This window comes from Eumetopias jubatus, unplaced genomic scaffold (assembly GCF_037043125.1).
Source record: "Eumetopias jubatus isolate StellerSeaLion01/CBP00866 unplaced genomic scaffold, mEumJub1_p1.0 scaffold_10, whole genome shotgun sequence".
Classification (NCBI taxonomy): domain Eukaryota; kingdom Metazoa; phylum Chordata; class Mammalia; order Carnivora; family Otariidae; genus Eumetopias; species Eumetopias jubatus.
In genome coordinates, this window is record NW_028274816.1 from 40045708 (window position 1) to 40073694 (window position 27987).

The following is a 27987-nucleotide window of genomic DNA, read 5'->3' on the forward strand; positions in this document are numbered from 1 at the left end:
TACCCCATTTATTTTTATTTTACGTTTAAATGTGTGTCTTTGTCAATCGCACTTGGATCTGGAGAAGGGAAACGTGTCAGCAGCATTGCCTCTAAGGGCTCCTGGGTCTCCATTACAGTCCTCTCTCTGTTGGGGTTTTTCCAAGAAGGCGTTCATTTTTGAAATCAGGAATGGAGAATAAAAGGATGTTCATCACGCTTAAAACTGAGCTGCTCAACTGTGGCCCCTCCGGCTTGGAAGGGCTTGTGGGAGTGTCAGGCACACGAAGAATCCCCAGACCAAACCATCCAGAAAAAGCTGTGAAGGGCAGAAATATTTTGGATGTACAGTTAATTAAAAAGAAGAGCAAGATTTGGGGATAAAATAAGCGAAATACTGAATAACTGGGGGTCGGACAGGGGGCAGGGCAGCTGACTGGCGGGAACAGTTTCTCTGTGGCCTCTTCACAGCTGACCCCCCTCTTTCCCTTCCAGGGCTGTCTGCACATCCTGCAGCATAAAGGTGAGGTGTGTCTGGGGTCTGAGCAAGGCCCCAGGTGTGTGAGGAGTCCTGTGGCTGACGTGGCTTGTCAAGAGGGGCAGATCTGGGTGGGGGGTGCACAGAGGCCTGCTGTCTCCTACGAGCTGGTCACACACGGACCAGCTTGTCCATCTCCTTCCTCCACACAAAACCCATCCCTACACTTTCCAAGACTGTGTAGTAGTTTTTATTATTATTATTTTCTTTGAGGGGGAGGAGGGGCAGAGGGAGAGAGAATCTTAAGCAGACTCCCCGCTGAGCATGGAGAAAGGCGTGGGGCTTGATCTTATGACCCTGAGACGATGACCTAAAACAAAATCAAGAGTCGGACCCTTAACCAACTGAGCCACCCAGGTGCCCCAAGACTGTGTAGTTTTTAAAGACTTGTAGGTGGTCTTTAAAAAAAATTTTTAAGATTTTATTTGAGAGAGAGAGACAGTGAGAGAGAGCACAAGATGGGGTAGGGTCAGAGGGAGAAGCAGACTCCCCACTGAGCAGGGAGCCCGATGCGGGACTTGATCCAGGGACTCCAGGATCATGACCTGAGCTGAACGCAGGAAGCTTAACACCTGTGCCACCCAGGTGCCCCCAAAAAGTGTTTTTTGACATTCCATGTTAGCAGGCTGGTGCCAAGAAAAACCCTACACTTCCCCTCGGAAGGTCCTACCTTCTGACACTGCAACTTCCTTGAATGTTTCTGGACAGGTTCTTTATAGCAGTCTTGGGGGGGGGGGGGTCTTTGTACCTGCAGATGCACAGACAGAGGGTAGAGTCCCATTTAGAACTGTGTCATCCTGGTACACCCCAGCCTAGAAACAAGGGCCTGTGGGAAAGGGGTTTTACCACCATGATTTTCAAACCCTTCGTATTCTGCCATTTCACTGCTGAGAAACCTCCACCTAGTCAACATTAAGAATTTACTGCATGCAGGGTGTGTGCCAGACGGTATACAGTACAAGTGTCTGTCTAGAGGAGTGCAAGTTGTGGTTGGGTGTGGGTACCAAGCAAGGGGGCCCATGCCTTCAGATGGCAGGCGTGGAGTGGGGGTCCAGAGAGCACACATAGGGCAAATGATGACCTTTAGACACTCCCAGAGTGTCACGCAGGACGAGAGCAGGCAGCTGTCCGTGGGGGTGTGTGTGTGCACGCGCCTGTCTCTGGGGGGGGTGCCTGGTCCACATCTTCGTCTGTGTGTTGTAGATGAAGATGCCTTCTAAGAAGTTTGCGCACATTCCCGTCTACACGCTGGGCTTTGAGAGTCCTCGGAGGGTGTCAACTACCAGAACTACACCGACCCAGAGAAGAGATCCCTTCCAGTGTGTTCCTTTGCCCTTTGCTGGTATCATTGTGGTGGTCAGGCACCGACAGTAATAAAGGAGCTGGGGGGGTGGGGGTGGGGTTTGCTAGGACACTCCCAGGACAAGGAAATCCAAGGCAGCTGTCTAGTAAGACTTCTCAGAGGGTCTGGGGGCTGAGTGGTGGGAACTGGAAATGGAACTGGTGGGCAGACCCCAAGACTCCAGCTACCTCTTGAGGAAAAAGCTTTTGCTGGGGGGAGGAGATGGCGGGTGGGCTGTGGATACGGAGGAACCGGGGAGAGACTTCCCTGACAGCTCTGTCCTGCTCCAGATCCCTGCAGGGGCCCCAGTGGCAGAGTGTGGAGCAGGCATTCCCACACATCTACACCCACGGCTGTGTCCTCAAGGATGTGTGCAGCGACTGCACCAGCTTCGTGGCAGATGTGGTACGCTCTAGCCGCAAGAGTGTGGATGCCCTCAACACCACGCCTCGCCGTACCCGCCAAACCCAGTCCCTCTACATCCCTAACACCTGGACTCTCAACTTCAAGTGATGGCTCTCAGCCTTCCTGGGCCACCTAGCCAGAGGCTTTTCAAGGTGGCCAGGTCTCTGGAGAGGAGCCAGGCTAGTCCTGCCCCCTGGCTAAGAAACTCCCCATCCTGGGCCACAGCTGCTGGCCTGCCCTTCTGAGTGTGCATGTACATATATACATATATAGATACGTTTATATAATATATACACACAGTCTATATATTTATATACATGTTTTCTGGCCCCAGAGTTTATTTGGGGTCAGGCTTACTCCAGGACCCTCCCCGGGGGAGGCTGTTTGCTTTTGGGAGTCCTTGGCTGGGGGTAGGGGATTGCACTGGAGTAGGTTTTCTCACTCAGGAAGAAGGGCAGGTTGGAGATACAACAGTGGATTCCAGATGATAGGGCTTTGGGAAGACCCCCACCCGTGTTGGTTCTCTTCTCCATCCCCAAGAATCAGAACACAGCAGCTTCCCCTCCCTGGGTAGATGTCCAGGCTGGGACAGGATGCTTTGGTCCCCAGGTAGACAGGAGCACTCTGAGCAGAACCTGGTCTGCGGAGGCAGCCAGGAAGACCAGGAGTGGACAGATACTTTCCTAGCGGCATCATGCCCTTCCAATTGCAAGGTTCAAGGCCAAGCTCCCTCCTTGCCCCCTGCCCAGCTTCCATGCCCCAGCCATCCTCACAGACTCAGAGGTCCAGAGATGGTGCTGGTTCCAGGGCCCTGGTGATGCTGGGTGATCCTGGTGCAGGGAGGAACTCTGTAAATTTGTACACACAGCTGCTCTTGGCCTAATAAAGGTGGTCTCACAGTCTTTTGTCTGGGGTGTGGGCTGAGGACTATTGAGCCACAGTGGTGGGCACATTCTCTGAGGGCAGAAGCTGGGCTTTTAGGGGCTACCTGCCCTCTGGTGCACATTCAGGATGCCCATCATGGGATGAAGGTGCTCAGGCCCACTCCTGTCCATGATGCCCAACTTCATGATCTGGCCATCTTGGTCCCATGGCCGGCAGGGCTGCATGTGGCTCAGCCTGATGCCTATAAACTGCCGGCCTCATCCCCAGATCCCTACTCCCGTTCTCTGGGCAGATGATTCCCTTAGGGCTTGCAGGGTGGGGGGGGCAGCTCCACCTGCTCTTCAGGAGAATGGCTAGAGAAGCACCTACGTGCTCCGCCTGCCACATGCATCTGGGAGGTGGGTGTCAACCCACCTTACCGGTAAGGAAACTGAGGCTCAAGAGGGGAAGGAATTTGGCCAAAGACAGCTCACCTGGGACCTCAACCCAGGCCTATTGGATGCCAGGCTCTAATTGTCTGTCACATGGACGGGGGCCCAGAGGAGGCCCCAAGGGTCAGGACTTGTAACACAGGGGCCTGCAGGAGAGGGTACTTCATCAGTTGGCGTCCATGACATTCAATTACACTAAATTACAACAGCCAATAAAAACATCAGCTTCCAACACTTATGGGCACTTCATGGGCAGGGAGTATTATTATTCCCATTTAAAAATGAGAAAGCAAAGGGGTTCCTTAAGCTCAGTCGCTTAAGTGTCCAACCCTTGATGTCGGCTCAGGTCATGATCGCAGGGTCATGAGACCGAGCCCCTTGTTGGTCTCCCCCCTTGGACATGGAGCCTTCTGCCCCACTCTCCCTCTCTTAAAAAAAAAGAAAAAGAAAAAAATGAGAAGCAGATACAGAGAGGGTAAAGATTTGCTCCTAGTCACACAGCCAGCAATGGGAAAGCTAATATTTGTGCAGCAACCTCCGTGGGCAGCTGCTCCTGGGAAGTGAGCGCTGTTGTCATTGTTTTAATTACACAGGTGAGGAAGTGGGCCAGGGAATAGGTTGAGGCCCACGTTCCCAATAGTGGGAAACCAGGGTTCTACTCCACACAGGAATACTTGGATATAAAAATAAAAACCCATGTTGGGACAGCTAGGCTGACCTGCAAGGGGCCCACATAAATCTTGAAGGTGAAGTGGGAAGGGTGTTTCCACATTCTTGCGGAACTCGCCTCCTGCTGGCCCCAGGTACTCAAAGCCGTGCAGTCACCCCATTGAACCAAGCCCTATCTCTACCTCACCTAATTTAGATTGTGACCAACGGAGCTTTCTCTAGAGCTGTTTACAACCAAACTCCTTACTGAGGGCCATGCCTTCGGTGGTACAGGGAGATATTTCATGATTTCCACTCAGGTTGGGCCTGATGTTACATCTCTCAGTGGCACATGGCTGCTCTCTTGTGGAAGCACAAAGGAGGGAGCATTTCCAGGCTGAGACTCCCCAAGTTTTCATCCACAGGGGAGGCAAGACACCTGCATAAATCGGTCACACTGCTTCAGGGGTGACACAATCTATTTAGCCTGGCCATGGACAGTAGCATGGACAAGGGAGTGTTGTCCTGGAGGTTCCCCCAGGGCTGAGCGTAGCCCTTTAATAACAGGATTACGGAGAGTAAAGAGGGTAAATTCTAGGGGACTCCAGGGGAGTGGCTGGAGCAGGTGGTGCATGTCGGCGACTAGAGACAGCCAATGTGAAGTCCTGCAAGATCCTGAGGACCAGTACAGGCTGACCAGCCACGCACACCTGTGTGCACACACCCTCTCCCTCTGTGTGTCTCTGGAGACTCAATTCCCAATCTGAGAGAGGAACATTCAGACTTAGGGAGGAAAGCAGGATGGGGTGGAGCTCAAGGGTCAAGGGAGAGGGATCCCAGAGGCCATGACCCACCCGGTCCCTGTCTCCCTTTCTTGGTCCTTGCCAGTGGCCTTCCTCATTTGAACCTCGGAACCACAGACCTGCATGCAAATCCAGGTTCCACCTGGGCCAGTTACTCTCTGAATCCCAGTTTACTTGTAAACGGTGGGGATACCTATTCCCAGGATGTAAGAATTTGGTAGAGTGCCATCGCCACACTCAAGGCTGCCGTCTCCTCTTTTCTAACACACTCACACCATTTCCTCTTGCTCCTGCATTTAGAGCTCTGCAGTGCAGAGGTTCTCAATCTTGCCTGCACATTTCAGTCCCCTGAAGAGCTCTTAATATCAATGCCCGACCCCACCTCGGAATTGCTAGGGATGGGTCCTTGATCTTTATTGCAAAAATCTCCCCAGGAGGTTAAAACACAGTAAGGGATTCCCGTACCTAGACGAACAGGAGAATCGCCTGGGACGCATTAACGACAACAAAAGGCAAACGCCCAGGACAGCCCCTAAGATTCAGTTTCAGTCTATCCCGGGGAGGAAGACGTCCAGAAATCTGCAGCTTTGGGAAGCTCCTCGATTTGGATGTTACTTTTAATGAGGGAGATGTCCCGCCTGCAACCGCGGAGGCAGACCGAGAGCACTCACCTGCCCTCCAGGTCGCCCAGCTGTCTGTCACCTGTGCACCGCCACAGGAGGAATGCCACGAGGCAGTGCGCCCACCCGCGCGCACGTCCTCCTCACCTAGCCCCACCTGCAGGTTCCTCCCGCCCGGCGAGCCCACACTCGGGGAGCAGGGTCTAGGTTCCGGTGTAGACGGCTCGGAGCCCGTGTAGGCCCCGCCCCAGCCCGACAGCGGTCGCGGACACGCCTCCGGAAGACCCTGAGACACCAGCGCTGGTACCGCGAGAGAGACCGCCGCACGGAGGCGCCCAACTCGCGCGAGAACTGGCCTGGACGCGCCCGCACCTTCTTTAATGCCCCTGTTGACGGAGAGGAAGTTCCGGAGAACCTCAGCGCGCAGACGCGACACGCCAGCCTCGCGCCAGCGCGCCCCAAGTGCGCAGGCGTGCCGGCCGTTCTCTTTTCTGCTCTTCCTTCTCCCCGTCTCCAGACGTCAGCGGCCGTTGGGTCCTATGTCGCGCCGGGCCCTCCGGAGGCTGAGGGGGGAACAGCGCGGCCAGGAGCCCCTCGGGCCCGGCGCCCTGCAGTTTGTCCTCCACGATGACGATGATGCGGAAGAAGAAGGTCCAAAGCGGGGTCCAGGTGGCCGGCGTCCCCGAGGCGCAGGGAAGGAGGGCGTCTGCGTCAACAACCGGTTCGAGCTGGTGAGGAACGGGGCTGCCTGGGGTGGGGGCGGTGGGAGGGGGCAGTGGGAGGGGCGGGTCCGTGACGTCACGGGGCGGGGCAACACGTGGTCTGGGCTGCAGCGGGGGCGGTGCTAAGGGGGGGTGAGGCGGGCTATGTGGTGGGCGTGGCTACGTCGGGTTTGGGCTGCGGCGAGGAGGCAGGGCAATTGCGGTCTGGGCGTGGTCGTGACGTCGAGAGGCGGGTCCGCCGCCCAGTGGGCGGGGCTTCACGTCTCAGGCTCTGGGGGCTCTTGGCTTTATTTCAGGGTTGAGCATTGCCTACGCCAGGCTTTCGCAGGGCCATTGCAGACAGTCTTGTCTACTCCTCACAGCGCAGGTCTTGGTGTTTTGCTCCTCATCGCTGGGTCCCCCGCAGCACGTGTCTGGCGCGGAAATAACACGATGGATGCGAATTGAGGGAGTAAACGCCCACCGGGGTTTCTTTAGCTGGCCTCAGTACTTTTGCTTGTGCGCCTTATTCTTGCTTCTCTGACCTCTCTGTGCGGGCAGGTGACTGTCTGTTGTGCTCACCTTGGATCCCCTCCACGGTGTGCCCGAGTGGTTGAACACACAGCAGTAGGTCTGAAGATGATGGGGAAACCAGTGACCCTTTGTAAGCGCTTTCTTGGTCTTGTGATGGCTCCCAGCTTTATGTAAACTTGGCAGGTTAGGAGCCCATCATTAGATGGTGGAGAATGTGGGCTTCCCTTCTGGGAGTTGGGCAATTGACCTTCCCTCTGAAGGCCAGCGAGCCTCAGCTGTAGTCTGTGATGGAGGTGGGACCAAGTCCTTTCTCTTTTTTTTTTAAAGATTTTACTTATTTATGTCAGAGAGAGAGAGAGAGCACAAGCAGGGGGAGTGGCAGGCAGAGGAGGCAGAAGGAGAAGCAGGCTCCCCACCGAGCAGGGAGCCTGATGTGGGTGGGACTCCATCCCAGGACGCTGGGATCATGACCTGAGCCGAAGGCAGACGCTTAACCAACTGAGCCACCCAGGCGTCCCTGACCGGGTCGTTTCTTGAGATTCTCTATAGTCTCCTTCCACCTGTTCTGATTCTGAGACCAGAAGTAACTCCCTCGCCTCTGCCTTGTTTCTTACCGTTTCTTTCTTTTTGACATTTTTATTATAAACAGTTTCAAACGTGTACAAAAACAAGAGTAGTATTAACCTTCCTGTGCTCATCTCCCAGCTCCCACAGTTGGACTCACAGCAGTTTGTCTCCCCACTGTTTCTGTCACATCATGTGTTCTTAAATTTGCCATTTTTCTGACTTCTTTCAAAACACTCAAGTCTTTCCCATCTCACTTGTTCACAGGCTGAAACCAGTCTGTGCTGTAGTCGACCATCTCCATGGACATTTGAGCAGCTTGTGCTTTCTCTTTCCCATATCCCCCAGATTTAGTCTTTAACACCAGTAGCTTTTCTTTGGAGGACATTTACACATTCCAGGCACTGCTGCTGTATCTTGGGATTCTCGTAGTCTGAAAGGAGATCATATTGTCCCCCTTGTGCAAATGAGGTAGTAAGTGACACGTGCAGAGTAAATCTAGGTTTTCTGACTTAAAACTTGTACTCTCAACCACGTCATGGTATTTTTATCTGAAGCAAGTTAATGTTTCTGCTGAAAAAGAGGATAAATGGAGAGAGATGGAAAAAGTGGCAGGTGCTTATGTGTGAAGGGAGAGGAGAAATACTAACGTGGACTTCCCTGTGAGATCACGTCAGGGGGACTCGGGCTGTACCTGCTCGGAACTCTTGTGTGTCCCCCTTCCACTTTCTTTCATTTTTTCTTTTTTTTTAAGATTTGTATTTATGTATTTGAAAGAGAGAGACACAGCCAGAGAGAGAGCACAAGCAGGGGGAGTGGGAGAGGGAGAAGCAGGCTTCCCGCCGAGCAGGGAGCCCGACGCGGGGCTCGATCCAGGACCCTGGGACCATGACCTGAGCCGAAGGCAGGCACTTAAACGACTGAGCCACCCAGGCGCCCCACCCCCTTCTTTCTGATGTTGCTGTCACCAGCTCTGATGTCCTTCCCAGTCTTGGGATTCATGGATCCAGCTCAACATCTGTCTCCTCTTACACCTTTCACAGACATCTCAAACCCAGTGTGTTAACTGCCCTTTCTGCCTCCTCCAGCCTTCCCTCTCTGGAGGGCATCTCCATTTTTTCTCTTGTCCACGCCAGCAGTGTGAAGGCGTTCTGATCTTCTTTCTCTCTCTCACCATACACTCAGACCATTGGGAAGTCCTATGGCAACTCCAGGTGCAGCACCTGGGGGGGTGACCATTGCCTATGGCCTGGATCATCACCTTCCTTCTACCCAGTCCCTCTTCCGCTCTTGTTCCTTTGCAGTCTGTCTGATCACAAGCCACGGTGACCCTGTTAGGCTCGTGTCTGACCTCAGCCCTCCTTTCTTCACAGCCCCCCAATGGCTCCAGGCTGGCCCAGTTCGCCCCATGAGCTCTCCTACCTCGTTTCTCTATCATCTTGTTTGCCGTGCTCCAGCCATAGTGGTCTGTCCCCTTCACCGTCTCCTCTGCTTTTAATGCCTCGTATTCAGGTGTCATAATGACTCCTTCCTCAGGTTTTGCTCAGATGTCACTTTCTCAGTCTTGCTTACCCTTCCTACCTGCTTTTAAAAGTGCACTTACCCCAGGGCGCCTGGGTGGCTGGGTTGATTAAGCATCCAGCTTGTGATTTCGGCTCAGGTCCCGATCTCAGGGTTGTGAGATCAAGCCCTGCATCCTGGGACTCTGCGCTCTGCAGGGAGTCAGCTTGAGGATTTTCTCTCTCCCTCTGCCCCTCCCCTGCACTCACTCTCTCTAAAATAAATAAATCCCAGGGGCTCCTGGGTGGCTCAGTCGTTACACGTCTGCCTTCAGCTCAGGTCACGATCCCAGGGTGCTGGGATGGAATTCTGCATTGGGTTCCCTGCTCTGCGGGGAAGCCTGCTTCTCCTTCTCCCTCTGCATGTGCACTCTCTCTCTCTCAAAATCTTAAAAAAAAAAAAGAAAGTTCAGTTACCTCCACACTCTCATGTCTCTTCTTTCTTATTTTTCCTTGGCTATTAACACAGAATATAGCATACAAATTACCTGTCGGTTTTTTTAAATTTGGTGTTGCTTTGTTTCCCTGCTGAGGTATAAGCTTTGTGGGAACAGAGACTGTGCTGTTCCCTAACGTGTCCTCACCACCCTGTGTCTGGCACCCAGGTATGCGGAAAAGTTACTGCATGAGTCAGCATTTCCTCTAAGAGGACCAGCAGGTATTGTCTCCAGCCAGAATGTATGCGTACAGGCTTTGGAGTCAGAAGGACCTAGGTTTGAATCCTGGCTCCACCTCTTCAAAGCTGTGAGAATGTAGGCAAGATATCTAACACAAATTTCAGTTTTCCTGTTCCTTAGGGATGATCTTACTTTACTTCATGGGGTTGTCATGTGTGATATATGAATTTACATGTACAGCCTTTAGCCCAAGCTAGGCATATCGTCAACACGCTGCCAATGCAGATTTTAAATGACACTGGAAACCAAGTGAAGGCTGCAGTAGAACTTAAGTAGAAACGTGATCCTAAGAGGTTTACTTAGAAGCATTTCCAGGGGCCAGCAGTGTTCTTTGAGGAGAGGAAAGCAGAGCAGAGAGACACTGTCCTTTGTTAGTGTATGAATTTGTCCTCATGACTGGCTCTTGGGTGAGGTTTTTTTTTTTTTTTGGCTTTAGATTAGAAATCATTTTTCTACTTCAGAGTAGTTTTTAAAAACCAGCTTTATTGAAGTGTAACATATATTTGATAAATTCACCCGTTTCAGATGTATAGTTCAAGTTTTGCAGCATGACATACCGTGTAGCGGTTGAGGATAATAGAGAATAGAACTCCGTATTTTGGGAGTCAAGGACTACTTCGACAGTCTGCTAAAAACCACACAAATAGACTTTTAAAAATGATCAGACTTGATAGCATTGAGAAATTTTCCCTCTAAGTGAGGAAGATCAATATTTCACAAAGAATTACATTCAGCCTTTGAACAACACTGGGGCTAGGGGCCCTAAACCCCATGCAGTTGAAAATCTGCCTTTAACTTTTGATTTCCCCAAGACTTAACTGCTAAAAGCTTATTATTTGCTGGAAGCTTTATTAATAACATAGCAGCTACATTGTATGTATTATATACTGTATTCTTAAAGTAAGCTGGAGAAAAGAAAATGTTACAAAGAAATAACCACAACCTGAGTTGAAGGCAGATGCTTAACCACTGGGCCACCCAGGCACCCTTCAAATAAATAAATCTTTTTTTTTTTTAAGATTTTATTTATTTATTTGATAGAGAGCGAGAGAGCACAAGCAGAGGGAGCAGTAGAGGGAGAGGGAGAAGCAGGGCTCGATCCCAGGACCCTGGGATCATGACCTGAGCCGAAGGCAGACGCCTAACCATCTGAGCCACCCAGGCGCCCCTCAAATTAATAAATTTTAAGGAAAAAAAAAGTAAATTGGCACCCAGCTTCACTAGAAGCATTGGAGGTACCATTTTGTTGAATGCTGAAGAAAGTATGGGTGCCAATTCCCCCATGGACCCCCATTGTTTTAGAAAATGTCCCAGGAGGCCTCATTGCAGTTTTCTTTCTTTGCTCCCAAATCTAAACCAACCAGACCACACCCGGGCCCCTGGCTTTACAAAGCTGCCCCTCAACAGACGGTGTCCACAATAGGAATCGCCATAGTATTGGGTGATGTTGGGACAGACACTATTTTGGTAGAGTTCTAGCATTTTCAAGTCAGGTATGGATTTATAGACAGGTAAGCATAATATATTCCTAGATTCTGTCCTTGCCACATGGAAATCTCCATTGGTAAAGAAAGCAAGCAAAACCAAAGGATACAAAAACTTGTTCCTGCTTTCTTTTCTTTGATACTTTCCCAACTGAGACAGTAGGTCCAGAAAGAATCAATGAAAACTCACCAGGTACAGTTTTGTGTTTTTTTTTTTTTTTTAAGATTGATTTATTTATTTGTCAGAGAGAGAGAGAGAGAGATCACAAGCAGGGAGAGAGGAGAGGGAGAAGACTTCCCCGCTGAGCAGGGATCCCGACGTGGGACTTGATCCCAGGACCCTGGGATTGTGACTTGAGCCGAAGGCAGACGCTTAACCAACTGAACCACCCAGGCACCCCTTGATCTCAGTTTAAAAAAAATAAAAGTTATCTCGGGGTTGTGGGGGTTAAAGTAGATCTTATTTTTATTTTGTTTAATGTCATAAATTGTCACATGTTCTAAATTGAAGACTGTTTTACTTATTTTTGGACCTCAGTGCACTAGATGGGGTCCATCCCATCTGGTTGATGAAACGTGGTCGTTATTAGTCCGTGTTGACCTCTTTTGTTTGTTTATTCATTGACTGGCTGAAGGGCCAGAATTTCTCCAGTGACTTGTACCCACCCTGCCCCCGTCTTGCCTCCAGAGTGTGAGTGTGCTTGCATGCACGTGCACAGTTCATTCCTTTTCACTGCTATGTAAGGTTCTGTTGGGTGAGCTATTTTTATTATCAGGGAAGAGTTTCTAGGTAAGTCAGTCCTTAGGTACCTTTTCTTCCCCTAGCTCCTTGTCCTGTCAGCTACTGTAGATGGGTTGAGCTAGAACTCCCAGTAGGAGGAAAGAACATTAATGCATTGGCTGAACAAATGTATTTACAAATCTTTGCCCTAGGGTGGTGTTCAGTAAGGGAGATAGGTTGTAATGTTTGGGGATTCTTCATTATGTCAGCTCTGAAGACAGAGACACCTGGAGCCACCCCGGGCTCCAGCATTCTCGGGGGTCCGTTGACGAAAATGACCCTGAGCCAGAGCTTGTTGAGAAGGTGAGCACTACGGCTCTGCCAGGCACATGGATGTAGGTGTTTCTTTCCACTGCAACCTTGGAGTGACCCTGAATATGTCTCCCTGCCCCAGCTCTGCCCTGCTCTCCACTCTTGACACAGCTCAGTATCACCATTTACTCTGTGACCGGGTTGCCTGGAACACCCTTGTTCTCCCATCTGTTTTTCCAGATAAACATTGAAGACCTTGAGGAGGGACCTCTGCTGAATGGGGAGAGACCTGATGGTCTGCTCACAGACGCCGTGGTGTCAGGGAACAAAAGGAGGTCCCAGAGTGGAGGTGCAGACAGCAAGAAAGCTGGAGAAGTGGCTGACAAGGCAGCGCCCCCAGAGCAGGTATGGGGACCAGCCACACTCTGTTGTCATTTTCTGCAGTTGCAGCTGCCCCACCATTTCCTTGGGGCCCCTGATAAGATTTGTATGAAATTCTCAAGAGTAGTTGGTGGGCATCAAGGTGGGGACATACAGGGTCCCCTAGACGAGTTTCCCTGGCACCAGACTTGCCTTCACACTTCAGGAGAGTCTGTTTCTACTCTGCAACATGTATGTTCTCTGTGACTGTGTGTCTGGAGCTCTGGTCAGGTGGACAGGGCCCTGGGTGGCCATACCTTGAGGAAATGCGTAGATCAAGTTAGCGTTGGGGTGTGGCTGTTGTGCATGGCACAGGGGAGGGTCTCTAAGGAGATCTTTTGCTTGTTTACACAGCAGGTGCTTACTGTGGTCTTGCTAGGTTCTGGGGACAACTCTGCCTTCCGGGGACCTCTAGTTGAAAGGGGGACAGAAATGGATGGACAAGTGCATCTTGTCCATGAGACCTGTCTCATGGCGTAGAGTGGGACACTTGCCCGAGCTTGGGTTGGCAGGGGCTCTACACTGCAGGGAAGGAGGTGGCCAGTTGGAGGCACCAGAGGTATTCCAGCAGAGGCACCAAGGGCGTGTGTGTGTGTGTGTGTGTGTGCGCGCGCGCGCACGCGCAGGTGTCGGGGAGGGGGGGGTTGCAGTGCAGGGGCCCAGGTCTCCAGGGTAGCTAAGTGTGGCGGGGAAGGGTGGTTGGCAAAGTGAAAGACAAAAACAGAGGGCAGGTGGATGCATGGTTCAGACCCTGTGAGCCTCTTGAGGTCCTGGGAAACCCTGAGTCCTCTCAAGAAGGAATAGGGGAGAAAGTTGAACGTAGGCCCAGAGTTGCAGGTCAGTGGGAGGTATGTGTTGGAGAAGTAGGTGAGTTCACAGGACATTCGGGGTGGGAGGGAGGGGATCCCGAGCCTGTGTTCCCATATCCCTCTGCAGCTTGCTGCTTTAATTCTCAGATTTTAAGATTTTATTGTTTCTTTCCATTGACTAAAATGTGCTTCTTTTTTTAGTCTAATATAAGTGGCAAACTCCGAAAGAAGAAAAAGAAACAGAAAAATAAGAAAAACTCTACAGGAGAAATTTTGGTATGTGCATCTGGCTGTTTCTCAAGGTGGTGTTAGAAGCAATTCATTTTTATTTGATATTTTGATTGTATATAATTGAATATTTGATTGAATATAATTCAGAGGTCAGTGAAAGTCACTAACCAAATTTTGCTTATGTTAGTTCACTTTGTTCCTTGAGGGTTAGACCTCATTCTGTGCTTTTCATTTCCTGGCCACCATCTGAAGTGACGTTCTCTGGCCGGCAGAGTTCCTTCTAGTCTGTTGCCCCCGTGCCCTGACCTTTTTCTAGTGCTGATGGACTGATTGGATGGTGAGGTGTAACCCTCCAGGAGCAGTCTGTTGTGAGAACATCTGTTTCATTCGTTCTTCGCCGTCTGATTCCGTGTCTCCTGAAGAGGTCGTAGCTTTCTTTTGTGTCAAGTCCTACCTGAAGGGGTGGGCACACCTGTAGGACGAGCAGTCAGGTTCGTGACTGAGTTATTTCAAGGGTTCTTCTGGTTCTGTGCTCCTGCCAATTCTGAGCTTCCTCTAATGAAGCATCTCTCCTTTTTTCTAAATATATGTGCTGTACACAGTATTTGGATTATACTGTCTTTTAGAAAGTAAACAATATAATGCTGGTTTCTTATAAAAGTCATTTTGTTTATCAATTCTTACGATGTTTAAAATAAAATCAGTGTTCTGTTGTCTTTAGGAAAATGGGCTGGAAGATATCGATCGGATCTTGGAGAGGATTGAGGACAGCAGTGGTTTTAACCGCCCCGGGCCGCCTCCCCTGAGCTCCAAGAAGCACGTCCTGTATGTGGAACACAGGTACAGCTCCTCTCCCTCCTGCTGAGACACAGACTCCATGAAAAGGAAAAGTAACATTTAAAAAAAAAGAAAACTTTCTATATTTAAAAGCAATGTAGGTTTATTGCCAAACATTTAGGCAATAGGAGCAATGAGAAAGAAGGAAAGGGGAAAACTTCGGTTTCCAAGGACCCATCCCTTAACTTTATAAATCTGGGAATATTTTTTCTTGAATGGTATTGAAGTAAGATGTCATTCTGTGATTAATTATTCCTCTCTTGTCCTAGTGGATGTCTAATGAAACCCTATCCCTACTAAAGAGACTCTTGCCTGTGTTCAGAAAGCCGTCTTTATTCCTGAGTCAGTGAGCCCACTTTGATCTATAGTCTGTAGGTCTGAGGCTGCTCGGACTCGGCCCCAGTACTGGCTGCCTCTGTTTCCGGTCAGCATGGTTTTGAAGAATGCAGGCCTGCCAGTTGTCTTTCATGTCAGGATAGCTGTTCTTCCTGCTGGGTTTTACGTGACCTTTCAGAATTCCCAGAATCGGGGACACACCTGGGCGGCTCAGTTGGTTAAGCATCTGCCTTCAGCTCAGGTCATGATCTCAGGGTCCTGGGATCAAGTCCTGCATCAGGCTCCCTGCTCAGTGGGGAGCCTGCCTCTCCCTCTCCCTCTGCCTGTGCTCTCTCTGTCAAATAAATAAAATCTTAAAAGAAAAAAAAAGAATTCCCAGAATCGTTGTAGAGGAACTCAATTTCATTTTTCTCTGTAAAATTTTCAATTCTCTAGACACTTGAATCCAGACACAGAACTGAAAAGGTATTTTGGTGCTCGAGCTGTCCTGGGGGAACAAAGGTAAGCTCAACACTGGCTGTGTTCTCAGAAAAGGGAGGGAGTATTCTCAAGGCCTCTAAACCCTTGGGGGAGGGGTAGGTAAAGCACCTTGCAAACGGAAAGCCTTAGGATTTCTGGTTCTGAGGAACCTGAAGGGTGAGAAGTTGATGTTTGACCTTTTCGGTAACCATTGGGCTCCATCCCTCCCACTGCCTTAGCTAGCATGTGAGTCACAATTTTACAAAGATTCTGGAGGTCCTAAAATTTTGAGCTTCTAGCTCTGAAATCTTGGCCAGGTTAATTTTTGTTTCTCAGTCAGTAGCAAAACCAACATGGGGTTTAGATTCTGAGATAAGTTTGATCTTTGTTAATGTAACAGTTCTTAGTGGTTGACGAGCTGTGGTAGACGCAGAGAGAAATGCTCTGTGCATGAGGGTCTGCTTGCAGGACTTTGTGTAGGAGGTGTGGTGTTCAGCTTTCTGGGTGCCCAGCACCGAGTCCACTTCTGACCAGGAGTGTCCACGTCAGCAGAAGCTTTGTCTTTTCACGTATATATTTTTTTCTAAATGTAGAATTAAATGCTTGTTATAAAAAAATTGAGGCAAGGGGCACCTGGGTGGCTCAGTCGCTTGGACAGCTGATTCTTACTTTCAGCTTGGGTCATGTTCTTGGGCTCTGCACTCAGCAGGGAGTCTGCTTGTCCCTCCCTCTCCCTCTGCCCCTCCCCCCCTGCAGGCACATGCTCTCATGTTCTCTCTCTGCTTTTCTTAAATAAAATCTTTTTTAAAAAAAATGAAGCAGGGCACCTGGGTGCCTCAGTTGGTTAAGCGACTGCCTTCGGCTCAGGTCATGATCCTGGAGTCCCGGGATCGAGTCCCACATCGGGCTCCCTGCTCAGCAGGGAGTCTGCTTCTCCCTCTGACCCTCTTCCCTCTCGAGCTCTTTGTCTCTCACTCTCTCTCTCAAATAAATAAATAAATAAAATGAAGCAATTTGGAATTAGAATTGTCTCCTTTGGCACCCCCCTCCAAGGTAACAATTCAGGAGACCTCCGTGCACCCATCTGGGCCCCCTGTGCACACACATCTTGTCCCCCAGGACCACAGAACTCTGTGGGCGTGCCACACCACCTGGTTCTGCATGGCTGGGTTCTAGGCACCATTTTCCACACCCTGGTGTACGAGGGGAATGCACTTGCCCCAGGGGACAGGTGTTGGCTTCTGTGTTGGCTGCAGTCTCCCTGCATGTCTGTGGCCATTTATAGTGAAATTACCCAGCGGTGGCTATTCCCATGTTGCATTAGCTCCAAGTACCTTCGGTCACCTGCTGTCTGAGTGTTTCTTCGTTCTCTGACCTATGGTAGAGTTCGGAGTTTTAGATTCTGTCTAATGTGTACATGGAGCACTTTTTCTTGTTATTTGCTAATGGTTTTTGGTTTTATCTTGATTGTTAAGTTATTCAGGACACAAGGGTTTCTGACTTGGTCTTCTTTTGGAATATTGATGAAAAACATTTTCACTTCAAGGTGTTCTTCTTTGTCACATGGACTCTCCTAGGCTGAATGTTGTGTCTCCCCACCGTAGCCCCACTGGTTTGCCTCTGCTTGGTTCATCTTTGCCGTTTCTTCACACTTCTGCCTAGTCTATTTTATCCTGTTCCTAATACAGGCCAGATTCTTACTCAAATTTTTTTTCTAATGAAGTGGTTCAGATTATCAAGAAAGTATAGAGCAGAATGTCCACATGCCCATTACTCAGCTTAAGAAAGAAAGCATCAGCGGTGGTGCAGTAACCCCTCTCTGTGGCCACGGCTTCAAGGGGGCGGTCTGGCACTTGCAGCAGAGACCCCCGGATAACAGGTGGAGTGCGTGGCTGAGGAGAGAGGGCAGTCCACGTGCAGTGTGTTGGGAGCTGGACCTCCCTCCCCCGCTGCCCTCTTGTGCTCTCTGTCTTGCTCCTTCCCACCAGAAGTCTGTTGACGTCAGTGTCCTGCTACACCAGTTCTGTTCATGGTTATCATTTTTCCCTTTTCAAAATCTTGAGAGGGGAGGAGAGGACCCACCTCAGGACAGAGGCACAGAGGCCACCCTTTGTCCCCTGTGCCTGGCCGGCATTGCATTGTCCAGCCCGATGGACGGGAACGCGGCTCGCTTCCTTCCACGGGGTACCTACAGGCTTACTCTCCTCCGGGTCTTTATTTTTGGTTTTCAATTTTTGTTTCCTATTTACCGTTCTTTTCTACCATTTTGCTGGACTGTAAATTTCTTGTTTTTCTTTCTTTCTCTGGTGGTTTGGTCATTTAGATGACCGTTTTCAGTTTCGTCTGGCGGTGGTCCTGTTCTTTTGCTGACACTGTGTCGTGTCCTGGTCGTGCCTGTGCACGCTCACCCCCGCCCTTCCCTTCCCCACGGTTCTGCTTCCATGGTGCCTGTGGGGGTCAGGCAGTGAAGGAGAATTTGTAACCCTGTCTGTTCTCCCCAGGCCGAGGCAGAGGCAGCGTGTGTACCCCAAGTGTACATGGCTGACGACCCCGAAGAGCACCTGGCCACGGTACACCAAACCAGGTGAGGGGCTGTGGGGTGTGCCCTGGCCTGGTGCCAGGGGACCAAGGACCCCCTCTCCCTGCACACAGCAGCTGCATGTTTTCTCAAATGGGTTTTCATGAAGATTTTTTCTACCTTTTTCTTTTTTCCTGTGGATCCTGTATCGTAGGAAGCAATCTAGTTCATTTTCCAAGTGGGATAGTTTGTATTTTGTTGCCAACTAATAAGTCTGTATAACTTAAAGAAGAACAGCACCAGTGCAGAAAGGCTTGGAGTGTGGAGCACATGCCCCGTGTCTGAGAACCCTTGGGTCATGGGGTCCGACTGGGGCGCCCACCGTCACCGTGAGAGGAGCACATGACGGCCCCACCCTGCCCCTGTCCCGTGTCCCTGTTGTCCTGGGACATTGGTGATCCGGCCACACCAGTGGGGGAAGAAACCTCTTCATGGGAAAAGCATAGACAGGTTGCTGGTGTGGACCACGCCACGGGCAGTCGGCCCCAGACATCCTGGGAAAGTAGACCCTCTGATGGGGACTCCGTGGAGTGTGCACAGAGACTCCTCGCCAGGAACAGCGCAAGGAGCCTGACGCTGCACTCTCTGCAGGTCTGTCCATGCGGCTGCTGGAGTCCAAGAAGGGCCTCTCCTCCTTTGCATTCGAGCACAGTGAGGAGTATCAGCAGACACAGCACAAATTCCTGGCTGCCGTGGAGTCCATGGAGCCCAACAACATCGTGGTGCGTGTGTCCCCCTGGAGGGTCCTCGCCCAGCCTGCATCCTCTCCTCAGTAACCCAGGCTGCCCTGGGCCTGGATCACGGGGGCTGAGGGCCCTGGCAAGGTGCTTCTAGGGGCTCGCCTCATCTTCCCAGGGCCCCTTGCTTGGGGGGAGTGGCAGAGGGTGAAGGTGGAGGTCCTGGGGCAGAGTCCCTACTCCCACCAGAGGCCTGATCCGTGACTCAGCTTAGCAGCGGTGATGAGCCTGGTTTGAGGTGAGGGTTTTGTGGATGTCACCCTTTGTGACGTTTTCCCAAGGTTTCAGTGCCTGAAAGTGCTGCCTGGGGCTGGTGCCTTGCTCCCTGCTGTCCAGGAGGCACAACCTCTAGCCCTATCATCGTTCCGTCTTTGCTCATAGGTTCTGCTCCAGACCAGCCCATACCACGTTGACTCGCTCCTGCAGCTCAGCGATGCTTGTCGCTTTCAGGAGGATCAGGAGATGGCCCGAGACCTCGTGGGTAAGAGCCTCCCAGGGTACACTGCCCTGCTGTGCCTTGGAGCACCTCTGCTGGAAGAGCGTAGGTGCTGTTTTAGAAGGTGACAGCCAGGACTCGGGGTTTGCCAGGGCTTTTTTTTTTTTTTTTTTTTTTTAAAAGAGAGGAAGGGCGAGAGAGAGGTAGAGGGAGAGAGACTCTCAAGCAGACTCCACACTGAACATGGAGCCTGACACGGGGCTCGATCCCATGACCCTGAGACCATGACCTGAGCCGAAACTAAGAGTCTGACGCTTAGGCACCCCTGCCAGAATCTATTATAAACCATGGCTTTACTGAGATAGGATTCACACACCATATACTCTGCCACTGAGAGTGAACAGTTCATTGGTGTTTAGTTCATGCCAGAGTTGTACACCCTTGCCATCACCAAATCTAGATCATTTATGTAACTTATCAAAGAATCCCTGCCCATCACCTGACACCTCCCCACCCCAGCCCCTGGCCCACCCAAGTCTCCTTCCTGTTTCTGTGCATTTGCCTGTTCCAGACATTTCCTATGAGTGAAGTGCTCTGATACATGTCTACTTGGCTGCTTTTTTTTAAGGATCTTTTTTATGAGAGAAAGAGAGCGTGAGTAGCGCAGAGGGAGAGGGAGAAGCAGACCCCCACTGAGCAGGGAGCCCAACTCGGGGCTCGATCCCAGGACCCTGGGCTCATGACCTGAGCTGAAGGCAGATGCTTAACCGACGGAGCCACCCAGGCGCCCCGACCTGGCTTCTTTCATTTACCGCAATGTTTCCAGGGTTCATTCCTCTCCAGTCAAATGATGCTCCGTAGTGTGGATGGACCATGTTTTGTGTGTCTGCCAGCACTTGGCAGACACTTGGTTGTTTCCACTCCTTGGATCATGTGACTAAGCTGCTGTGGACATGTGCATGTGGGTTTTGTGAGGACGTGTGTTTGTATCTGTCTGTCTAGAAAGTCATGCTTCTGGGTAAAGTAGATGCAGAGAGTGGCATCGGTGATCCCAAGGTCACATCTGTGCCATGGCACTTTCCAGAATCCTCGCTCTGCTACCTTCTTCCTTTGAGAGCTTTCTTTGTAAGCCATGGGGGATGGGGTTGCAGTTGCCACACCGTGCTGGCCGTGACACTCTCCCCTGGTGTTTGTGTGGTCCTCAGAGAGAGCGCTGTACAGCATGGAGTGTGCCTTCCACCCCCTGTTCAGCCTCACTAGCGGGACCTGCCGGCTGGATTACCGCAGACCTGAGAACAGGTGGGTTTCTTGGATGACAGGTGTGTCGAGGTGCATCAGAGCTGTGATGGGATGTGAGTACCCGTGTAGGTGCCACTGGAACGGGGCAGGGGCCTGTCCCCGAGGTGTCCCACCTGGTAGCTCACACCAGGGGATCTCAGTGTGTTTACCACTTGAATGCAGGAGGGCTCCAGGACAGATGGATTGCTGCCTGGGGTTCCATTTGTCCTTGTTAGAAGTGAGTCAGATAGGCCACTTCATTATCACAGGGTCTGTAGTTGTGTTTCCTCGTATATTTGGACAAAGGGATCTGCACCCCATGAGTTTAGAATGCTCTGGAATGCTTTATGGGCAGCCCTATGTGCCGTTTCCTAAATCATTGAGGATGGCTTGAACTCAAGCCTGATCCTGTTCCCTGCGTTGAGTGGTCATGACTGTGTGACACTCTATTCTCGCAAATGCGTCTCCTGCCCCAGAGCCTCACCCTGGCACCAGCCCTCACTGACGGAGGCCTGAACAGCCTCACCCACTGGATTCCTGCCCTCGGCCTGGCCTTGAGGGCCCTGGGGCGGGGGCGGGGGGGTGTCCTCTGTCCTGGTGCCCTCTTCACCCTGTCATGGCCTCCAGCGTCCTTGGTCATCTCCAGCCCTGGGTGTTTCCATGCCTTGGCAGTCAGCCTAGGTCCCGGGACACACAGGTTTCCGCCCCCCGCCCCGCACAGATTGTCTGGTTTCACGTGTGTTCAGTTTGTCTCTCCAATTAAGTTCTTCGTTCTTGGAGACAGGTTATAAGACACTAACCTCTGCACGCACTAGCAGGGTGATGGTCATTGATAAAAACACTAGTCCACCAGGATGGTTCAAGTCTCCCAACCTGACGCATCCAGCAGCAGTGCCGCTAGCAGCTCCTGAGACTGGAGGGTGAATTCAAATGGTAGAGACGGTAGGAGAGGTTGACTCTGTCCTCTGAGACGATAAACAGTAAACTAAAAAGACGGTTTCAACTAACGGCGAAGCTTGTTTCTTTACCCGGCTAGCCACGTAACTGCAGACGACAAGCAGAGCATCACCTTCTCTGCAGACACAGGAACACTCACCAACAGTCACGGTGCTTAGGCCACATGGGAAGTGCCAGCGTGCAGAGGGTGGACTCGGTGCTGGACGAGGCCTCCAGGCAATGCGCCTCTGGGGTTGCTGCCACTCTGATTCACCGGGAACTGTCTTGGATCTAGGAGCTTCTACCTGGCCCTCTACAAGCAGATGAGCTTCCTGGAGAAGCGTGGCTGCCCGCGCACAGCGCTGGAGTTCTGCAAGCTCATCCTGAGGTAAGCGCCCACAGCTGCCGCCCGTATGGCCTCCGTGGCCGCGAGCCCACAGACATCCACACCGGCCCACACTGCGCTCTCTCCCTGTGCCGCCTCCGGAAGCCTGGAGCCCGACGAGGACCCGCTGTGCATGCTGCTGCTCATCGACCACCTGGCCTTGCGGGCGCGTAACTACGAGTACCTGATCCGTCTCTTTCAGGAGTGGGAGGTGGGTGTGCATGTGCGCTTCTCTTCGCCTTGCTCAGCCCAGAGTCTGTGCCCTGCTCCCTTTTTGTCTCCCCTGCTTCCTGTGCTCATGTGCGCACAGCTGCAGGGGTTGGGGGTGGGCCGAATGGGATGACACCTGTTTCCCTCGAGCGGGCTTGCATGGACACATGCAGGCGGGGTCTGCCTGCAGCCTGACATCGAGGCAGAGACTGGGCACAAAAAAACTGCATGCTCTTGCTGGTGACTTTCATAGTGATCCTTTGTAGAAGTGATGCTGTTTTAGGTATTTGGGTTAAATATAACAGTAGTAACATTCATTTCACCTGTATTGTTTTTAATTCGGCTGCTGGAAAACGTGTGTTCCTATTGGATGGTGCCTTCTTGGGGATGTGTGAACCTGACCACTTCCGGAGGGGTGGGGCTGGTGGGTATAATCGAAAAATGACTACATACGTAAGTCATTTGGAATTCTGTCCTTTGGCTTGTTGGCCAAGGAGTCCCACCACTGGGGACCTAGTTTACACGGTTCCTGGAGCCCCCAAAATGCAGCTGCAGGGAGCAGCCCTCCCCCCACAACAGGGCTGCAGAGGAACGTTTACCGAACCATGGAGACCACAGCCCTGCTTCAGTGGAGAAAACCTGGCCCATCGTGTGTTATCTGTCACGTACGCATAGAGAAAGGCCAGGAAAGTGCTTGGCCGTGTTCGCCAATGTGATCAGGTCCCAGCAGGGGAGGGACGCTCCTTGTTGCCACCCGGGCTTTCTGAGTTTCCCACTGTGACAGAGCACGGACTGCCTGCTTCCAAGCTGGCCGCAGCCTGAGGGTGGGCGCCTGTCTATGACCCCACCTGACTCCACCTCCCCCAGGTCTTCCTGCTTTTCTGTCTCTGTCGATTCTCCACCTCCCTCCCCCCCCCCGCCCCCGCCCCGGGGCCTTGTTACTTGTCTCCTGCCAAGAGAAAGCCCCTGGACGTGCCATGAAGTTATCTTTATGCCAAGCAAAGAGATACCAACACAACGCTTGTGCTCATCCTGGGGCTCAGACTTCGGAGCGTCTGTGAATTGTGCATCTTTTGTCTTTGCCACGTCGAACTTTCAGACTTTGTTTTTCTGGCTCTTGCAGGCTCATCGGAACCTGTCTCAGCTCCCAAATTTCGCCTTCTCTGTGCCGTTGGCGTATTTCCTGCTGAGTCAGCAAGCAGACCTCCCCGAGCAGGAGCTCAGCTCTGCAAGGGAGCAGGCCTCTATCCTGATCCGACAGGCACTCACCATGTTCCCTGGAGGTGGGTGCACCCTCGCAAACCCCTGCATGCACGTACACGCAATTCAGAAGCTGAAAATAAGTCACAACTGACTTTGGTGTCCAACCGTCTTGGGGTTTTAGGATAAGTGTTTTGATATTGACTGAGAAAAGCTTAGTTTCTGAAGACGGGTGTCTTCTAGAGAGAGGGACATGAGCTGCTGGACGTTAGCAGAACCGTGCAGGAGGGACCCAGTCCGCAAATCCCATTTCTCATTGAGTTGAAGAACTTAGAGACAGGGTTGTCCTGGCATTGCACAGAGGTCCTTCCACCATCCCTGTGTTCCCTGGAGTAGTGGGCTGGTGTCCACGCGGAGACAGTCCTGTGGGCTGATCTTGGTGGTGAGAGGAGATCATAGAGAGCCTGCTGCCCCATCAGGGTCCTGGTGGAGTTGGGCCCTCCTGCCACGTGCAGTTTCACAGAGGGCTGTGTGCCAGGGACAGGCCATGAAGCTCATGCACACTGTCCCCACAGCCCCCTCTCAGTGACCCCTTCACCTCTGTGAGCCTGCTGCGTCCCAGGCCAGGCAGAGGAGGCAGCCAGGATCCCCACTTCTAGGGCTCACATCCCAGGGCAGGGAGACAGACAGTGGAATGAGCTGAAAAGGATGACGTATCAGGTGGTGCTAGGTGCTGGGGAGAAAACAGAGCAGGGGGTGTAGACAAGGATGGTGAAGGTCTGAGGAGGTGGCCAGGGCAGGACCGAGGCCTGTGTCACTGAGGGTTCCCACCGGCCTTGTACGTCTGGGCCTGACACGCAGGGCTGCCTGGCCAAGTCTTCGGAGGACTGACTCTTCCCCGTTGAGGTGCGTGAGGTTAGGAGGAGAGGCCTCTGGTGGGCGCTGGCTGTGTGTGTGGAGTCGGGTGTTGGCGGCCGTGTGCCGACTGCTGGTGGTGTTTCCGTGCAGCCCCGGGGGGTCCTGTTGCACACTGAGCTGCCCTGCTTTCACCCATCCCTGGAAGGGCACTCAAAGACACGGTTCTCTGGGTGACATGGCTGTGGCGAGGCCTCAGGTACTCAGAGGGAGAGCGCTCTAACAAGTGGGCAGAGCCTGTCTCCGCCCAAGGTACGGGGCGCCCAAGGCCTGAACCCCACGAACTGGCTCCCCCACCAGCCTGCAGGGGGAATGTGTGTGAGCTCAGTGGTTAGGACGCTTTGTGTGTTGGCCTGGCGGGTCATGGGTGCGACCCCTCAGATGCACACGGGGCCACTGGGAGGCAGCAAGGCTGATGACCCCGTCTAAAGTGGCAGAGCCCCGCTGGGGGCTGGTGTGGGCAGACTGGCCTCACTCTGGTGTCACCCTGCCCTTGGGGGCCCCTCTTCCTCCCGCAGTTCTCCTGCCTCTGCTCGAGTACTGCAGCGTGCGGCCCGACGCCGCTGTCGCCACTCACCGCTTCTTCGGACCAGATGCCGAGATCAGGTGAAGACAGGACAGGGCCCGCCCACATGTGGGTCACGGGTATGCCCCTCAGAGCAGAGCCCGGGAACCATTTGCACTCAGACCCAAGGCTCATGAGGCTGGCTGTCACTGGGAGGGTCCTGCCAGGCACTCTCTGCAGGAGACCTTGGCAGCCAGACTGTTGTCCCGCTGAGGAGGGCTGGGTCCCAGGTCCTCGTGGGGCATCGCCTCACCGCTCAGACCCAGAGCTGGCTGGTGTGAGCGCAGCTTGCAGCTCAGAGCTCAGGCCTTCCTGATGAGAAGTGGGCAGGGCGTGGGGCCCACTGTGCTGGCACCTGCACCTGCTGGGTGGGTTTCGTAGCACACATCTGTACACGCACGGACTGTCTTTCCCAAATGTCTCGTGAAAAATAAAGGTGAACATGCAGCATGGGAGCCCCGTTAGTGAACCAGCACGGCTCTCCAGTGTCTCTGTGTGCGCAGACGTACACCTTCCCTCTGTTTTACGTTTCTTTTAAAGAACTTGTACTTACTACGGCCCATCTCCAGTCGGCAGCCCCTCTGGGCAACCTCCTCCACCCCCAGGCTGCTGGACAGGCCCCTGCACCCCACCCCCGACAAGTGTGAGTGGGTGTGTGGAGTCTGTGCCCTGGCGGGCTCTGCTCACAAGCCCCCCTCTCCCACAGCCAGCCCCCTGCCCTGAGCCAGCTGGTGAGCCTCTACCTCGGAAGGTCGCACTTCCTCTGGAAGGAGCCCGCCACCATGAGCTGGCTAGAGGAGAACGTCCGCGAGGTTCTGCAGGCAGTGGACTCTGGGGACCCCGCAGTGGAAGCGTGTGAGAGCAGGTGGGCCCGGAGGCCAGGGGGGACAGGGCAGTGCTTGGCCTCATGGGTCCTCACAAGGGTGAAGCCCATCTGCTCAGGGTGGCTGTCACAAATGTGGCCACAGGGCCAGGGCAGACTCATTCCCTGTGCTTTCCCTTTTCTCCCTGGGCCTAGGCGGAAGGTGCTCTACCAGCGTGCACCCAGAAACATCCACCGCCACGTGGTCCTGTCCGAGGTCAAGGAAGCTGTTGCCGCCCTCCCTCCGGTAAGGGAGAGGGGCTGAAAATGGGAGCTTTGTCACTTGCTGGGCCCTTCCCCTCACAGCTGGGGTTTTGAGGGGTGGGGCTGTGCTCATCGCTGTCTGCGCGGCTCGGGGTTCCTGGAGCACTGAAGTGAGAGACCCTGGCACAGGTGATCGAGCCGTTCCTTCTCTGCTGCACGTGCACCCCTGCCATCTGAGCAGGGCAGAGTGAGCGTCCCCACCCTTCACCCAGTTTCTTAGTCCAGTAGATGCAACCTCACAGCCAAGGACAGATTCTGTCAGACTGACAGACTCCTCGCGCAGAGGCCAGCCCAGGCTAGAATCAGCTGGAAGTCAGCTGGGGGCACAGCCAGGGCTCACGGCGGTTCTGTTTCCCTTTCTGAAGGACGTGACCACGCAGTCTGTGATGGGCTTCGACCCTCTGCCTCCCTTGGACACCATCTACTCCTACGTCAGACCAGAGAGGTACCTCTCCGCCTCCTGCTTTGCTCCTTTGCTTGGGTGGCTCTGAGGTCAGTGCTTACAGCTCCCTGGGGCTCCCTGCCTCCTCCAGACACAGGCCCTCGGAGGATGGTGTGATTGGGGTCACGGGTCAGATTTCGCCGGCCGTGTTCTTTCACTTACTTTTACTTACTTGTCTGATGTAGAAACGTTTTTTGGTTGGGTTCTAGAACAGGTGTTGGAGGTAACAGTGGGAAGCAGGAGTAACGCACCACTTCTGCCCTTGTGGAGCGTGCAGTGCGGTGGGGGACGTGTTAATTATGGAATCTAGAAATAAATGTAAAATCAAAACCACAGTAAGAAACTGCTGATACATAGGACTCCGAACAGAGAAAGGCCTGTGGCCAAACCCGGGAGAGCTTCAGTGAGGGCACAGCTAGCCCAAGTCTGCAGTGGATTTGTGGACTGCGTTTAGCCTTGGATTGCGGGAAAGCTGCTTTTTTCTTTCCTTCTAGCCTTTCAAGCTGAGTGACTGCCTTACCACGAGGCTGTCGGCACAACCTTGTAGATCTGGAGTCACAGACTTTCCCATTTCAGAAAGCGTGTTCTTTCCAGACCTCAGTAGAGGTAGAGCACATTATGTAGGATAAAGGACTTTTTCTAAAAGTTGGACTGCATGCTTCTAGGGAAATAGTGCCCACTTAAATTCTCAGATTGATTAAGGTAACACTTAGGCATTTGTAATGTTGGTAGGTTCAGAAAAACTGTCTTGCTGGACAGTGTAGCCCTGAGGAGTGGTTGAAGGGCTGTGCCGACCCGAGGCCATCAGTCCTTAAATGTCCAGGGGAGCTGGGCTCCAGCTCCATGTCTTACCAGGAGGGTACTCCCCAGCACACCCTAGAACCTTCTCTTCACATGACCACTTTGTATCCCCTGCGCGGTGTTTCTCAAAAGCAAGCCACCCGAGCCGTGGCAGGTGACCCTCCATACTCTGCTCAGCTCAACCAGCCAGGTCCCCAAGGGCCCGCCCCCTCTGGACGCCCTTCCCTGTGAGGCCTGAGCATGTGCCCCAGCTACCGTGTGGGCTGTCTCCCCCCAACCCCAGGGCAGGGTACACAGCGGCACTATCTGACCTTCTTTCCTCTTTCAGGCTGAGTCCCGTCAGCCATGGAAATACAATTGCCCTCTTCTTCCGGTCTTTGTTGCCCAATTACACCATGGAGGTATGTGAGCATGTCTTGGCCTCTCTCTGCCATGTGGGTTCAGGCCGGGCCGGGGGGTTGTGCATGTCTAGAGGCTTTGCTGGCGCCAGTAGCCAGCCTGCTCAGGAGGCCGGGACATGCCCACCTGAGACCGTAGCTGCCAGCTTGGCCCCTCAACTCAGCGTGGCTCCTTGACCTCCCGCTGGGGCCTGGCCTTGTTCGTCACACGTGTTTGCGCCGAGGAGCTTCCTCTTCCCAGCAGGGTCCTGGGCAAGCTGGGTTGGGAGCGCTGGGCCTCGGGGCCCAGGACAACCCTGCTCAGACGAGTCTCATTGCTGCAGGGGGAGAGGATGGAGGATGGAGGGGCTGGGGGTCTGAACCGCAACCAAGGCTTGAACAGGCTGATGCTGGCCGTGCGAGACATGATGGCCAACTTCCACTTCCACGACGTGGAGGCAGCTCGTGAGGACAACCCCGAGGGGGCCGGGGAGTGGGACTGAGCCCGCGTCCATGCCGTGCCCTGACGCCGTACAGTTATGTTCCTGGTCGCTGTTCTGGTCGGAATTGGCCAGTTCCCTGGAGTAGAAATGCTGATGTGTCGTCCGCCTGCCTCCTTTGTGTCTCCTATAAATGTGAATGGGTTACGCTCTGTGCAGCGCGAGCTCTTCTTTCCCGGGGCTGGAGTCTGAGGCAGGTGGGTCCCG

General features: G+C 52.8%; 2 protein-coding genes and 1 long non-coding RNA gene across 4 annotated transcripts in view; 2 read left to right on the forward strand and 1 right to left on the reverse strand.

Moving 5' to 3' along the window:
• SPIRE2 (spire type actin nucleation factor 2) overlaps window positions 1–3165 on the forward strand; it is a 35000-nt gene extending 31835 nt beyond the window's left edge. For both annotated transcript variants that reach the window (XM_028094819.1, XM_088027554.1), the window contains exons 13-15: window positions 474–501; window positions 1720–1835; window positions 2149–3165. In XM_028094819.1, the coding sequence (XP_027950620.1) occupies window positions 474–501; window positions 1720–1835; window positions 2149–2371 (367 nt within the window). In that variant the 3' untranslated portion in view covers window positions 2372–3165. The remainder of the gene's footprint in view (window positions 1–473; window positions 502–1719; window positions 1836–2148) is intronic.
• On the reverse strand, window positions 1–6403 carry LOC114201882 (uncharacterized). Its single transcript, XR_015769165.1, has 2 exons — window positions 5702–6403; window positions 1–297 (listed from the first exon to the last, which is right to left on the reverse strand). It is a non-coding gene; the product is annotated as an uncharacterized LOC114201882 (long non-coding RNA).
• On the forward strand, window positions 6076–27927 carry TCF25 (TCF25 ribosome quality control complex subunit). Its single transcript, XM_028094808.2, has 18 exons — window positions 6076–6381; window positions 12443–12607; window positions 13633–13707; window positions 14384–14502; window positions 15271–15336; window positions 17796–17878; window positions 18464–18594; window positions 18991–19090; window positions 20251–20344; window positions 21555–21647; window positions 21750–21855; window positions 22978–23137; window positions 24488–24575; window positions 25241–25399; window positions 25553–25643; window positions 26026–26105; window positions 27232–27304; window positions 27625–27927. Exons 1-18 carry the CDS (start codon window positions 6190–6192, stop codon window positions 27781–27783), a joined length of 2034 nt encoding a protein of 677 aa, XP_027950609.2. The 5' UTR covers window positions 6076–6189; the 3' UTR covers window positions 27784–27927.
• Window positions 27928–27987: the final 60 nt, after the last annotated feature.

Coding starts and splice junctions, on each gene's coding strand:
- TCF25 (XM_028094808.2), top strand. CDS start 6,190: ATGTCGCGCCGGGCCCTCCGGAGGCTGAGGGGGGAACAGCGCGGCCAG. Junction 17,879..18,463: donor GCCACGGTACACCAAACCAG/GTGAGGGGCTGT, acceptor CACTCTCTGCAG/GTCTGTCCATGCGGCTGCTG. Junction 24,576..25,240: donor GGACCAGATGCCGAGATCAG/GTGAAGACAGGA, acceptor CCTCTCCCACAG/CCAGCCCCCTGCCCTGAGCC.